General features: G+C 58.3%; 1 protein-coding gene across 1 annotated transcript; it reads left to right on the forward strand.

Moving 5' to 3' along the window:
- Window positions 1-162: 162 nt before the first annotated feature.
- Window positions 163-11423, forward strand: LFNG (LFNG O-fucosylpeptide 3-beta-N-acetylglucosaminyltransferase). The gene is made up of 8 exons (XM_059861460.1): window positions 163-594; window positions 7485-7533; window positions 8356-8455; window positions 8605-8758; window positions 8849-8934; window positions 9219-9384; window positions 9600-9685; window positions 9772-11423. The coding sequence occupies exons 1-8, from the start codon at window positions 199-201 to the stop codon at window positions 9836-9838; spliced, it is 1104 nt and encodes a 367-aa protein (XP_059717443.1). The 5' UTR covers window positions 163-198; the 3' UTR covers window positions 9839-11423.
- The last annotated feature ends 3369 nt before the right edge of the window (window positions 11424-14792 follow it).

Raw genomic sequence — 14792 nt, forward strand, 5'->3', positions numbered from 1 at the left:
GTGTAGGGGCTGGCGGGGAGGACGTGGGGGTCGGAGGGACGCGGGCGGTCCGCGGGCAGGGCCGGGCGGTGCCCACGCCCCGCGTGGGGCGGCCCCGGGTCCGTCCCTCCCCGGGCGGGGCGGGCGCGCTTTAAAGGCGGCGGCGCGGCGGGGGCCGGCGGTGGCGGCGGCGCGGAGAGGCGAGGAGCGGAGGGAAGGATGCTGAAGAGCTGCGGGAGGAAGCTGCTCCTGTCCCTCGTGGGCTCCATGTTCACCTGCCTGCTGGTGCTGATGGTGGAGCCGCCGGGGAGGCCGGGGCTGGCCCGGGGGGAGGCCGGCGGGGCGCAGCGGGCGCTGCAGAGCCTGGGGGCGGCGGCGGCCGTGGCTCCTCCGGCGGCGCAGGGGCCGCCCGGGCTCCGCAGCTTCGCCGATTACTTCGGGCGGCTGAGCCGAGCGCGGCGGGAGCTGCCCCCGGCCCCGCCGAGCCCCCCGCGGCCGCCGGCCGAGGACATCTCCCCCCGCGATGTCTTCATCGCCGTCAAGACCACCAAGAAGTTTCACAAGGCGCGGCTAGAGCTGCTGCTCGACACCTGGATCTCCCGCAACCGCGACATGGTAAGGGATGGGGACAGGGATGGAGACGGGGCTGGTCCCCTCCTCTGGCTCCTCCGCTGGCCGGGATGGAGCGGCCGGGATGGAGCTGGCCGGGATGGAGCGGCTCGGCACGGGCTGCAGCCCACGCTTCTCCGCCGCCGTGCTGGCCCTTCGTTCTGTGCGATCCGGGTGGTGCCGTGACCCAGCAAATACCACCTGCCCTTCCCTTGTCCCCCGTGTCGCTGAGCCGGGTGATATTCCGAGGCTGGCTGGGCTGCTCTGCAGCCAACTGTGTTTTTGGGAGGGTGGAAGGCAGCGTTGCAGGGTGAGTGATGGAGAGAGCCCGACCTTGGCTCCTTACACTCAGAAGCCTCCCCAAACTCTGCTCCGGGGTCCTTTCCCCTGAGTACCCCCCATTGCAGAGCTGGACTGCTTTCGGCTGGTGAAACTGAGGCACGGTGTGGGGGTGCAGCCCAGCCTGTGGGTGCCACAGTCTGGATCAGGCCCCTGCAGTTGTGCTGCTCAAAGGACACCCAGTTTATCAGCCCAGGGCTGGGAGATGTGCTGCTGGGGTGTGCTGAAGCTCTCGGTCTCCTGGCAAGGGACTGGGCAGGACTGGAGTTGCTGGGAGCTCTGTGGGCTCACCCACACCAGGGCAGTTCCAGCTAGTCTGGTTCCTGACCTTACTGATGTCCTGCCCAGAGTCCTGGCAGTCCCTTACTCTTACAGTCCTTCAAGTACTGAAGCAAAATTCAAAAGGAAAAAAAAAAAAAGCTGTTTCCTTAGGAAATGTGCTTTGCCATTTGCTCTTAAGACACTTTTTCTACCCTTAGACAGCTTCCCAAAAGTAAGTTATGTCTGGTTCTAACCTTTTCTTCCTACTGTCTTCACGTGTTTCCTCCTGGCCTGGAACTCAGTTTCTTGCTTGCAAACTGTTTTCCTTGGAAATCTTGAGTGTCTGAGGGTGGAGGCCATGGGGGAAGGATTGACCTGCCCATGTCCCCCTCACCCAGGTCTGCTGGACCTTTTGGGGTCTTGGATCCTTCACTGTACCCCAAGAATTGAAGAATTGTCTTGCTACTTTTTTTTCCCTTGTGAATTGTGGGGTGTTTTTTTTTTTTTTTTTTTCCCCCCCCCCCCCCTCAGGTTTTCTGGGCTTGGCAGTGGATCTGCCACTTCTCCTTGGTCCAGTTATTTAATGGAAACCTCTTTTATGCTCTGCTGTCACTGCGAGGGGGTGGTGAGTGGTGGTGGAGTGAAACGCTCTTTGAGCACCTACAGATGATCCTGGGAATGGCTGCTCTTTTTTTTCTTCTCCCTCTTGTGAGCTCCGGCTTTCTTCTAGGTTTTTTTTTTTTGTGCTTCGTTTGTCCGTTTGGATTCCCAGAGCCCTAAGGCTCGGCTCTCACGCTGTCCCCCTGGGCAAGCTAACAAAGCCCCTTTTCTCCTGGCGCAGAGAAAAGGCTTCGCAGCCTCTTGTGTGGCACTTTCCATGGGAACGAGGGAGCCGGAGCCGGCCGTGTCCAGGTCAGGTTGCCTAGAGATGAGGGCCATGAAGCCAGGGGGGCCGCAGCCCGGCGAGGTGCCTGCCTGACAAGCCAAGCCGCTGAGTGACGGCTCTTGTACAGCACTTGAGGACAAGGAGCTGCCGAGAGAGCTGGAGGCAGCACCAACTCCTGCGGAGCAAAGCAGGGCTGTGGGGAGGCGAGGCACAGGGGATGAGCCCGCCCTGCTGGGGGGGATCGGCTCCTCTCTTCCCACGCTGTCCATGGGAAGCTTTAAGGCACCCTGGGCTTCCCCAAACTTGGCATCAGGATGGGGGTTTTTTGCCTGCAGAGTGTGGGATTGGTGCTATGGGGCTCTTCTCTCTTGCTTCCCTGCAGTTCCTGCATCTTTTCCTTGCTTGGCCCCCTGGGTTCCATCCCAGGAGGGTGATTTGATGGCAGTGGGGCACTGCCTTCTCTCAAACGTCTCTCTTGGTCTGAGTCAGGCCTGTCTCTGCTCATCCTCTCTCGCTCTGGTTTCACTGACGGTGCTCAGGCATGTGAGCTGCCTCACTAAGGCGGGGAAGTTCCTGCCCAAGGGCTGAGAATCTCCTTTGCCTGATGCTGAGTCTCTTTCTCCTGATCGCCTCTCACTCAAACCCCAGCCACCCTCTGGCTGTTCATTAGCCAGGCAGGAGGGATGCAGACACTGCTGAGAAGGGGTTAAATCCAGCAGGTAGCTCCTGCCTGGGCCCTGGCAGATAGGGGGGAACAGCCATTGTGTCCTTCCTTGGCCATTCTTTGTTCTGCCCACAATAGTCCCTGTTTCCTGCCCTGTGTCACCTCCAAGACACTGCAAAGGGCACCCCCTTCTCCTTCCTGCCTCTCTGCACAGGGACAGCACATCCCTATTCCCTTCTAAATCTCCTCTTTGGGTTGCACAATCCAGGCCGGACAAGCTGCTTTTGGAGAAGAATTATGGGCTTTCCCCTCTTTGCTTTGGGGAGAGTTTTCAGCTGTCTCAGTATCCTTAGGATGCTGGAGTGCGGGCTGGAGAAACTTTGCACTTGAAAGGAAAGAGAGTGGGGAGGAAAATGACCATTAAGCAGAAATCCTGGACAGGAGCAAGTCTAAATCCACAGCTTTCTTGCCGAGTCGGGTGATCTGCAGCGGCAGAGTCGCCAAAGACACCTCTGCTGCCCCTGGGGTTGCCCTGAAGGCGGCTGGGTGTACCTGGAGCACCCCAGAGGCATCCAGGCAGCTCGGCACACGCCTCGGAGCCCGCCAGGGCTGCAGCCCGGGCCGCCGTCCCGGCAGCGTGGGATCCGCTGGCTGCCTCCCGCTCGGCGGCGCGGTAATTGCAGCCTTTGAAAAATTCCTGCTCTGGGGGCAAAGCCAGCGGGGTTTGCCTTCCAAAGAGCACGCTCCTCTGATGGCGGCTCCCAGATTTCTCTAGCACCTTGGCCAGGGTCCCCACCCACATGCTGGAGCGTGCTGGCATGCGAGTCTCACTTGCACTCCCACCGGGGCGGCTGAGACCGGGGGCTGCTCATCCCAAACCAGCTCCGCCGTGCAGCTGCCTCCCCCCGGCCCTGGGCTGTGTGCCAGGGCCTGCTGAGCACCGATGAACTCGGATGGTGTGTGAGGGTCCCTCCCTGCTGTCCCCCGGGGCAGCCTGTGTGGGTTTAAGGGGTGGGAGCCCCTTCATTGCCTGTCCCGAGGGATGCTGCTGTCCTTGCCCATAAAAGCCCTGGAGCCGGTGAGCGGCGCGTGGAGCACCAGGCGGGAGGGTGGGGGACCCTTGCCACACAATGAGCTCATTGTTTGTGAGGAGGTTATTAAAAATTATAGCATTTAAAATTACAGTGGAGGATTCTTCCTCTTGCTGAAGGGAGCAGGGGGAGGAAGGGCCCGCGGCCCTGCAAGCCCCTTTGCCGCCTCTGCAGGTCCCAGCCCTGGGATCCGGTGCCAGCACAGACCCGCCCCGGTCCGGGGAAAAGCCACCCCCATGGATTGGGGCTGCTGCCATCGTGGCACGCTGTCATTGCAGGGACATCGCCATCACACTGCTCCGAACTTGGTGAAGAGGGGTGGGGATTTTCCCCCCTAAATCCTGAGGCTGGAGGGAAAAGAAGAACATTTGCCGTGGGGGACACAAAGCTGGCAGGCAGCATCCTGACCTGCTCCAGAACCCCTCACCAGCAGGGAGGGGAGACTGAGCCCCCCCAGCCAGCACTTCTTGCTGCCTCCTTTCCTCTGCATCCAAGTGGGGTGGCTGTGAAAAGTGTTCCATCCTCTCCCAGCATGGGGAAGTGAGATGTGGCACGGGGTCAGGATTTGTGCTCTGCAGGGTCACGGGGTGCCTGCCTGGCCAAGGTTCCCCTTTTGGTGGGGGTGCTGGTGGGGTGGCAGGCATGGGGGTATGCTGAGAGTGTGTCACCCTGGGAAGTCCCACTCGGCCAGGCAGCACAGAGAGGGCCACGATGACCCCGGGGTGGCCCTGGCTGGTGGGACACCTTGTGCAGCACCCAGCCGTGAGCAACCCACGAGCTCCACCAGTGCAGGGGAAATGAGTCACCCTGAAAGGAGAAATGAAGGGGAGGAAAAAAAAAAGAAAACAAGAGCCTTCCCCAAGGGCAAGGAGGGGGCAGTGGAGGCTGCCGGCGGCTGCCTGGCTCCTGGTGGGCAGCTGGGGGAGGGCTGACCCCATTCTGGCCACGGGGATCCCGGGTGCCGCTCAGTCCCGGCCGCGGGGCCGTGCATTGTGCGGGGCTGCGAGGAGCGCTGGCAGCTATTGTTCGGGAGGGATTTGGCATCCTGTGTTTCTTGAAGCTGCAGTTCTGAGAACAATGAGGTTTCCTGCAGGGCCTGGGGGGGGCAGCGGGCCCTTCCTCTCTTGCACCCTGCAGGAAAAGTTACTGGGGGGGGGGGGGGTGTCCAAGAGGTCCTTGCACCCCTCGGTGCCGTGGTTGGCACAGGGGCCAAGTGGGAGAGAGGTGGCTGTAAGGGCTGAGAGTTTTTCTGGCCCTGCTGGGTCTGGAGGTGGTGGTTTACAGGTGACAGCTCAGGGATGTTGGCTGCAGTGTCCACTTGCACCACTGTGAGCTGGATGCTGCCCTCATATCTGGCATCCCACTTGGGAGATGCCAAAGGTGGATTCATGTTTTTAACTTGCTCTCACCCTTTCCTGCCCTATCCCTGCCCAGGCTTGGCTGTCACCTCTGCTCCTCTCCCCTGCAGCCCCAGGTGAAGGGCCACGCAGGCAGGGTGCATCTCCCCTCCAAGGAACACAAATCAATTACAAAATTAATTTAAAAAATGAAGCCTTTAATTGTTTTAGTTTTAACTTAATGTCATGGTGGGGTTGGGAGGGATGTGGGAAGCCTGTGAGGCCCCGGTAGGTGCCCACATGGGGTGCCTTGCAGCTGTGTGCTCCTGTCCCAGTCCCTGAGATGGCACCTGGTCCTCCCGCACCAGGAATATCACAGGGATGTGTGTGGGGAGGGGCCGAGGGGAGATGCCTGGGTAGGATGAAACGTTTTGGTGCAGGCCAGTAATAAACAATTGTCTCTGTGCTCTATTTATAGAGGCTGAGTGCAGGATTAGTTGTGGGGTTATTTTTGGAGCAGCTGAAGGCAGTTGCTGGACGGCGCTTCTGAGCTAATCAAGCAAACATTTTCTGTCTCGCCTGTGCACAGGCTGTGTGTTCCCTGCCCCCCGAAACCTGGGCTGGAGTGCCAACCCCCCGTGTGATGGGGTTGTCTCAGGCATCCTTGGATGCTGTTCTGCTGCCCTGCTTCAATTTGTACCTCAATCAGTCCATGAGCACCTGGGGGAAATGGGGACCAGCAGCTGTACCCCGAGTTGGTTGGGGGTGACACCTCCTCCTCTACGCACAGCACTGACCTTGTGCCACCTCAGCAGCGACGTGTCCATGGAGACACAGCAGCCACAGGCATCCTTGGCCCTGCAGCTGATGGGTCCCTGTCCCCCAGCTGTCCCCTCCTCACCAGTTCTTCCCCATCCCCTTTGCTCAGAGCCTTCCTGACCTCTGTCCCTCCCCACAAGCCAGGCTGCACGGCAGGCAGTGCATTTGTGAGAACTTGCCTTCCCACCTCCTCCATCATTTTTTTCCCCGCTTCTTCTTCTCTCCTTTTCAAGCCCCAAAGGTCACTTGTAGCCCCGTCCCCTCCCATTGAGGCTCACTGCAGCTCCGGGCTCTCCCCACCAGCCCCGGCTGGGGACCTGAGCAAACAGGGCTGGGTTAACCAGTGCAGCTGTATGCTAATGACTGCTGCCCGCTTAACTCTCCTCGCTGAGTAAAGTCAACCCCACTATTGTACCCAGCTCCTCAAACAAGCCACAAAACCCCAGCCCGCTCCCGGGGCCGGCTGCGGGGTGGCACCCAATTTCCAGCTCACTTGTAATTCATCATCCCCAGCTCTCCATCGTCCCCCCTCTGCTGCCTCCTGCCTTCCCCCCCAGCCCTTTTGTCTTTTTTCCTTTGCCCTTTTGTGCACGTCTGGTTTTTAATAGCGCTTGGCAGCTGGTTGTGGTTTCTCTCCTCCAGCTTTGTTTGCTGCCCGCTGATTGATGGCGATGCCTTTCCCACCCCCTGCTCTCTCCTCCTGCTTCTCGTCCTTCCCCAAATCCCAGAGCCAGAGCAGCCCCTCCAGTCCTCCTTCCTGGGTGACATATGCCAGGAATTAGCTGTGTAAATAGAGGAGTGCAGCCGGGCAGGCAGCTCAGGGGCCCGGGGAGGCGGGCGGGTGCTGCCTGGCACCGTGGGATTGTGCTGGGACGGGGCAGAGGGGAACCATCCCCTCCTCGGGGCTGGCAAGCGACACTGCCTGGCACCGTCTCAGCCCCCTTGGGTAGGACACAGGGAGCAGAGAGGAGCTGTGGAGGCGTTGTGCAAGTGGCCAAGGACAGCCACGTGCTGTTGACACAGGTGGGGACGCGGTTGGAGCCGGCGCCAGGGACAAACACACCTGCCTGGGCGGCTGCTGCGGCACCCCGGCCACGCGCGCCGGCTCAGCTCTGAAATCCCTGCTCAGATCAGGCCGCCCTCTGCACCTGCTCCCCTGCATGCCCCTGCCTCCCCTGGTGCTGGGGACAGCCCCTGTGGCCCCCAAAACCTCCCTGCCAGCTGCTGCACATGCTAAAGGCAAGAGGATGGGGATGCTCTGTGCGGGGGCTGGGGTTTGCTCCCAAGGGGAGCTCAGCACCCAGCCTGGTCTGAAGCTGGGGGTGTTGTGGGACTGCCCGGCTCTCCGGTGCCACTCGGGGTTTTGGCAAGGGGGAAGAAGTCGCCACCAGCTTCCTGGAGGAGCTGATCCCAGGTGCTGCCCAGGGGTGCTGTGTCACATCCAGAGCCATATGGTCTCAGCCCCTCGGTCCTCAGAGGTGCCTCGTCTTCTCTTTCAGACCTTCATCTTCACTGACGGGGAGGATGAGGAGCTGAAGAAGCAAGCACGTGAGTCTGTGGCTCTTGTCCCTTTGTGTGTGTGACTTGGCCAGGTCCCCTGAAAAGCTCCCACCTGTGGAGCATGGTTGGCGTGGGTCCTGCCCTGGGAGCTCTGAAAAACCCCTCACCACCTGGGTGGAACCTGGGTTGAGAATGACACTATTTGTTTCACTGATGATGCCTAAAGCACTCTCTGCCTGGGGTCCCATCCCGGGGCAGGTTTACTTCCCAGTCAGCCCAGCCCATCCCCTGCATGGTGCTGCTGGGGATCACAGTTACAGGGTGGAGTGCCTTTGCACCACTTTGTCCCCGGGGTAAAGTGGGGTTGATGGCAACACTGACAGGGTTTTATGGGAGTATTTTCCAGGTTGGGGTCAGCATGATCTGTTCTCCCCATGCAAATGACACCTTTTCAGGCTGGGAAGTGATTACCTTTGAGCTGGGGAAGGTTTTTTCTACCATGTCCTGGGGAAGCTCAGGGCTCACAGACATACCCTCACCCCCAGGGTGGCTAGCACACCCTGGGCAAGGTGATGTGGAGTGGCATCATGCTTAAAACGTGGATAGGGCTGCTCTACAGTGCATCTGCTGCATCCACATTCCTTAATCATCCCTTCCCTTCTCTCACATGGACAAAAAAGACATTCCCCCAAAAATTCATCATTTGCCCAAAGCAACAGAGCATGTGGGTCACTGAGCATCAGGATCATCCATGAGTTTCCATTCCCCTGGCACACCTGGGACATGAGTGGTGAAGTGTCACCGTTTGAGTGTGTGGGGAGGCGTGGGATACACCAATGCTGGGCTTTGACCCCTCTTTTTTCCCTGCAGGAAACGTCATCAACACCAACTGCTCAGCTGCCCACAGCCGCCAGGCGCTGTCCTGCAAGATGGCCGTGGAGTACGACAAGTTCATTGAGTCCGGCAGAAAGTAAGCAGTACAGGGGCTGCTGTGGGGAATGACTGGGCTAAAGGGGGGCAGGATGGTCCAAACAGAGACCATTTGGGGTTTTGGGGTGGTACCTCATCGTGGGGACCGGGCAGCTGCCCCGGGTGGGTGTGACACTGCTGTCACTGCAGGTGGTTCTGCCACGTGGACGATGACAACTACGTGAACGTGCGGATGCTGGTGAAGCTGCTCTCCAGCTACCCCCACACACAGGACATCTACATCGGGAAGCCCAGCCTGGACCGGCCCATCCAGGCTACAGAGAGGATCAGTGAGAACAAGATGGTGAGCCTGGGAAGAGTTTGGGGCCGGTTTAATCTGGGCTGCGTGGAGAAGGAGCTGTTGTCTCACTGCATTGGTTCCCCTCTCTCGCAGCATCCTGTGCATTTCTGGTTTGCCACGGGTGGAGCAGGGTTCTGTATCAGCCGGGGGCTGGCACTGAAGATGAGCCCTTGGGCCAGGTAAGAGCATTGGCACTGCACTCCCAGGGGGACTCCTCATGGTCCCCAGGGCACAGAGAGGTGACATTTTTGGGAATGGGTGCTGGACTATGTCCCGCAACCTTTCTCTCTTTGCCTTCTGGGGGTATCTGCAGGGAGCTTGGAAACAAGCTGGGCAGGGCTTCAGTTCCCCCAAAGTGATTTTTAATCAGAGCTGGGCACCCACTGGCCAAGCCCAGAGTCCCACAGGGTGCCCACAGCCCCCGGGCTTTGCTCCTCTGCAGCCCCTCTCTGTCTCCCCGCAGTGGGGGTCACTTCATGAGCACTGCAGAGAAGATCCGCCTGCCTGACGACTGCACCATCGGCTACATCATCGAGTCTGTGCTGGGTGTGAAGCTCATCCGGAGCAACCTCTTCCACTCCCACCTGGAGAACCTCCACCAGGTGCCCAAGTCGGAGATCCACAAACAGGTACCCCAAGTTGTCACCTAAAAATTGGGCATCAGGCTAAGATATTGATTGACATGTGACCAAAACAGCAGAGGGGAAAAGCCCCATCCCTGTGGGATGACGCAAAGTGTCGCTGGAGGCTTTGGGAAATTGGGGTGAATTTTGCAGCTCCCCTTTCCTCTGCTTGATCCTTATGGCCGTGTCAGCCGCTTCACCCCTCTGTGCTTGCCCCCCAGGTGACACTGAGCTATGGCATGTTCGAAAACAAGCGCAACTCCATCCACATGAAGGGAGCCTTCTCTGTCGAGGAGGACCCATCCAGGTGAGCTGGGCTCCCTGTTCCCCCCAAACCGGGCTGCCGTGGGGCCGCCACCCTCCCGTGCTCAGCTTTGCTCCTCTCCCCCTCAGGTTCCGCTCCGTGCACTGCCTGCTGTACCCCGACACGCCGTGGTGCCCCACCAACATGGTTTACTAGGAGGTGCACGTGCCCTCCAACCTCGTCCCGAGTTTCCCCGGTATCCGACGGGCGTGCGGGACCTGCGTGCGGGTGTGTCGGTCCGGCCTCGCCGCCGGACGGGCGGACGGACGTCGTTGCTGTGGTATTGCACAGTGTGTGTGTACTGAAGGCTGCTGTGCGGCCCCTTGAGCCCTGCCCTGCCTGCCCGGCTGCCCGTGCCCGCTGCCTGGTCCGGCCGGGAGGGTGGAGAGGGACGGGAACTGAGCACTTACCCACCGGGCACCCGCGGCTGGCGGGACCCACGCCATGCGTGGGCAGCGGCCGCAGCGCGGGGCCCTGCCCCACCCCGGCCTTGCTTCTCCTTGATGGGTTTTTATTTTTTTCCTTTCAAATGTTAAGTTTTTTTTTGGTGTGTTCTTCCCTTCTTTGCATCTACCCCCCCAACCTGCTCCCGTAACCCGTGACCCAGCCCATCCTTTCTCCCAGTCCCAAAATCTCAGCGGCGAAGCTCTGGCTCCCAGTTTGGATGAGAGGTCCTTGTGAGTTCTGCTCCTTGGCTCGGCAGGCAGAGGTGGGCAAGGGAAGCCTCTGGCCATGGCAATGGCTCCTCCAGGGTCCTGCAGAGTTGCTGGCTGCTCCACAGCCTCACTGGAGGGAGACAGTGGGGTGTGCTGGGAGCTGGAGTTGGTGTTAACTCCATTTCCCAGAGCTCCCCCCACACGGGTGAAGTGTCGCTGGCAGCATTGGTGGGTGAACTATTTAGAGACTGGTGTAAAGACTTTCTATAAATATGGGCGTGGGAGGAGGGATTTTCCAGAGCTGCCACTGTGGGGTGGGCACCGTGTTTGTCCATGGTCTCCCTCCTGTGCTGCTCAAGCAGCCCTGCAGCTCTGCCAAGGAGCACCTCGAGGTCTGCCCGGGGGCTGTCTGGGTGTCCCCAGTGGGGCCAGAGCATCCTCAAGCCTTGCCCTGGCTGTGGGTGCTGCCCAGGAGGCACCTGACCAGCTGGGCACCTGCCACAGGCAGGCAGCATCTCCCATCCCATTGTGCTCTCCCTGATGGAGAGGGATTCATCCAGGGAGGGAGAGGGACCTCACATCCTCCGAGAGCTGCCCTGCCTGCCAACACCAGCCCTCTCTGCCCCTGGGCCGAGCCAGAGCTGAAGATTTCCAACTTGAAGCTGAGTGAAAATAGCCCATAATGGGTGTGTTGTAAATATGTTATTGAGCCAGTATTTTTTTTACTGTGCCTTTTTTTTTTAAGAAAAAAAAAAAAACAAACACATTGAGAAATATGTAGATTTTAAAATGCTTTTTATACATTTTCTGTGGATCAGAAAAAGAAAAATACCCAACCTTTGATAATCTGTTTAAGAAAGAAAAAAAAAATTGCGATGTCCTGTAACTATCACTTACCTTAATTTATATGTTCCAGTATCTGGAATGTCACTCTGTGCTTTCTGTACCTAGGATGTGTTTAAAGCAATAGATGTGGGAAGGGGAACCAGCATGGACAGTGTGTTCTCAGGGACCTGAACCCGATCTCTGCCACGGGGTTCCCGTGGGAGCGGTCACCAATAAAGTGGCTTTTTTTGCTGACCACAGTCACCTGCTCCCGGCTCCGGCGTCTCTTTATGGATGTGCTGCTCTGAACAGCCCTTGATCCCCCGCAGATGTTATCACCTCTGGCCGAGCTCTCAGGGATGCTCTGAGGAGGGGCTGCTCCTCCGTCCCTTTTTTCCCACGGGTACTGGGATCCTGCTGGCCATTTGCATCCCGGGGTGTCAGGGTCCTCTCCTCCTTCCCCTTCCCAAAAGGCTCGGACGGGGCTTGGCACCTCGGGGCTGGTTTTTCCCAGGCTCGGGGGTGGGAGGGAGGCGGTGGGGATGAGGTGAGAGCCGGTTGTTAGCAGGGTGTTGTTAACAGCCGGCGGGCAGGCGTGTGCGTGGGAAGCTTGGGGGCTGCGGGGGAGGAGCCCCTTCCCTCCCAGCCCTCCCCTCACCCTCTCCACCGCAGTTTCAGCCAACACTGAGCATCCACCTGCCAGAAACAAGCCCCAGCTTTCATGGGCTGTGGAGATAGCCTAAGATCTGCCCCCCCACCACTTCCCAAACCAGTCCTGTTGGTGCCACTGGTACCAGCTTCCACCTGTGCCACCCCCTCCTCCCTGCCTTCCTGCAGAACCAGCATCCTTTTCTTCTTTTTCTTTTTCTTTTTCTTTTTCTTTTTCTTTTTCTTTTTCTTTTTCTTTTTCTTTTTCTTTTTCTTTTTCTTTTTCTTTTTCTTTTTCTTTTTCTTCCCTTTTTTCTTTTCTTTTCGAGGCATACTTACTTCACAGTTTCGTTTGAATCTCTGGGTTATCAAGGGTTGGCCCTGCTAAAAATACAGCCTGGCAGGAAATCGGTGTGTGCTGAAGCAGCCACCCCTCCTCCCCACCCCCTCACCCTTCAGACAGCCACAAAAATCAAAAGTCCCCCAACCTCTGCAGCCCTTGGTGAGGTGGGGCTCTGGCTCAGAGAAGCATCATCACCCTGACCTGGCCACCCCAAAAAGGGCCCTGGAGGGAGGGAAGGGTGGATGGACAGCAGTGCTGCCTGGGGCCAGGGATGGTGTGCTGGGTGAGGAGCTGGTGGCCCTCAGGCCTCCCCTGGTGCAGGGTCAGCAGAGGGAGCTGCGTCAGGCACAGGAAGCCGTGACACCGAGCCCCATCTGCCCCCCAGGGGTTTTCCTACTGCTCACAGGCTGCGGTTTTGGCAGCGTGGGCACTTCCCAGCAGTGCTGCTGTCACCCTCACCGAGCCTGACCCTCCCGTGCACCCCAGACAGGACTGGCAGATGTGGGTGAAGTGCCCATCGAGGCCCTGGGCAGCCAGGGGCTGTGGCTTGGGGTTGGGATGCTGCTGTGAGGAACAGGAGCCCCTGGCAGGGGTAAAGGCTGGGAGGGTGCTGGGCATGGTGCAGCTCCCAGATGGGGTTTTAAAATGTAAAATACAAATACAAATAAAAAAAAGTTACAAATTAAATAAAATATTAAAATAAAATGAAATATACCCCACTGAGCCTTCAGAAGTGGGGGAAGGCAGCTCACCAGCCCTCCAGTTTGTCTCCCACCAGGCTCCCAGCCTCTCCCTCCTCCTTTCCCTACTCGTGGGCTGAAAAGTAAATAAATACAGGCATTAATAAACAAAAGGAAAACAAAAGCAAAGCCTGCTGCTCTCGCATACTTGGCAGACTCTGCAGGCCAGGCTGCTTTCATCTGCACCCCGGCGCTGGTGTGGGACGTCCTGTTTACTCTCGCCTGCTCGAGGCAGCTGATAAGGCAGCTGTACCTTTTGGAGAGTCTGGTGTGTGGTGATGGGGTGGGGACAAGCCAGGCTTGCTGGGGACACTGCCACTGTGTAGGCACAGCACTGTGCCCAGGGGATGCTCCAGCACTCTGCCTGGCTAAAGGCTTTCCCCATCTCTGGGTGGTTGCAACATCGAGGGCAGAGAGTAACGCACTGGTTTTGTCCTTTGTGCTGTTTCCAACCTCCTTTTTATTTTATTTTCTATTTTTTTTTTTGGTTTAATTTGCATTTGGGTCACTTGCAGTCCCAGACTTCATGTGAGTCACTGTGTTCCCAGCCTGGCTGTGGGGACTTTCAGCAGGGACCGTGTGCAGGGCGCTGGGACAGACACCCGAGATGGGACAAACACCATCCTGGTACTGACAGCAGCGAGAAGTACTTGAGGCCTGGGGTGGGAGAGCAGTGTTGGGAGACAGCAAAACTTGTGTGAATTGGCTCCAAGAGCCACTTCCAGCTGCTTTGGCCCAGAAAACTGGAATATTTGTGGGAAATGAACATAAAAGCATCCGAATGGCGGGGCCTGAGCGATGCATGCAGCTGCAGCTTTGGGAGCTGCCTGTCCCAAGGCTGGGTGGGAGAGTGCTGGGACCCCATGGGGGCATGATCTACATCCCACCACCCCTGTGCAGCTGGAGGTGATTTAATCCACCACCAGTGGTGTCTGCCTTGGAGTGAGGGGCTGCAAAGCCCTGCAGCAGAGAGTGATGGCTGTGGGATGGCCAAGACTCAACACTGGGATGTGCAGAGTAGCTCTCAACCACTGCCCCTTTATTTTTTTCACCCTTCTACTATTTCCCACCCCTGCATAACATGCAGGTGGTTAAAATAAATAACCCAAAAGCCCTGCAAAGTTTATTTTTCCCTTCCTGGCTTTTAAGACCAGGCTTGAATCTATCAAAACCAATCCCTCTTGCCCCAGAGCTCCCAGCAACTGCTGTTTCTGGTCTGCCTCAGCTGCCCAGTGGGGCCAGTTCTGCTGCTGTAGCCATTTGGCAAGCCAAGAGTGGAGGAGGAGATAAATTGAGCATCTCAAAAGCATCTGGAAACACTTCCCACGGCGCTGCCAGATGAAATCTGCGAAGCTGCGGCGTCACGGAGCAGCCCTGCTCCCAACCCCTCCTTCCTCCTCCTCAGTGGATGTGTCCCCCTTCAGCCCCCACCAAACCATGGTGCTTTCACCAGGGAAACAGTGCTGGGTTTGTGCTGGTCCTCACTGAGGACAGGGACCTGCAGCAGCAGTGCCACCACTGTGTCAGCACCGGGTGATGCTCCAGCCGTGTCTCATCAGCCTGGCGAGCCCCCCTGGTTTAGGGTGGCTGTTGGGTTAGGGGGCCCTTGGACAGTGGGGGCCATTCTGGGTCCCTGATGAGCAGCCCAGGCACAGGCCCAGAGCTGATGTGTTTGGAAGAGCTCAGGAGTGGCCGGGTGATTTACGGGGTGCAAGTGCCAGGTTCCGTGAGGTTTGCCTGGTGGGAAGAGGAAGCACCAGCATCTGCAACACCTCGCAGTGAACAGGGAGCTGTGCTTCCTCCCACTTCCCTCCACGGGCTGGGAGGGATTAAAAAAATCCCTGAGCAGGGATTTTTGCTGAGGTCATGGTGAGAAACACCCCCTGCTCCAGGCAGAG

Source organism: Haemorhous mexicanus, chromosome 17, assembly GCF_027477595.1.
Source record: "Haemorhous mexicanus isolate bHaeMex1 chromosome 17, bHaeMex1.pri, whole genome shotgun sequence".
Taxonomy (NCBI): Eukaryota; Metazoa; Chordata; class Aves; order Passeriformes; family Fringillidae; genus Haemorhous; species Haemorhous mexicanus.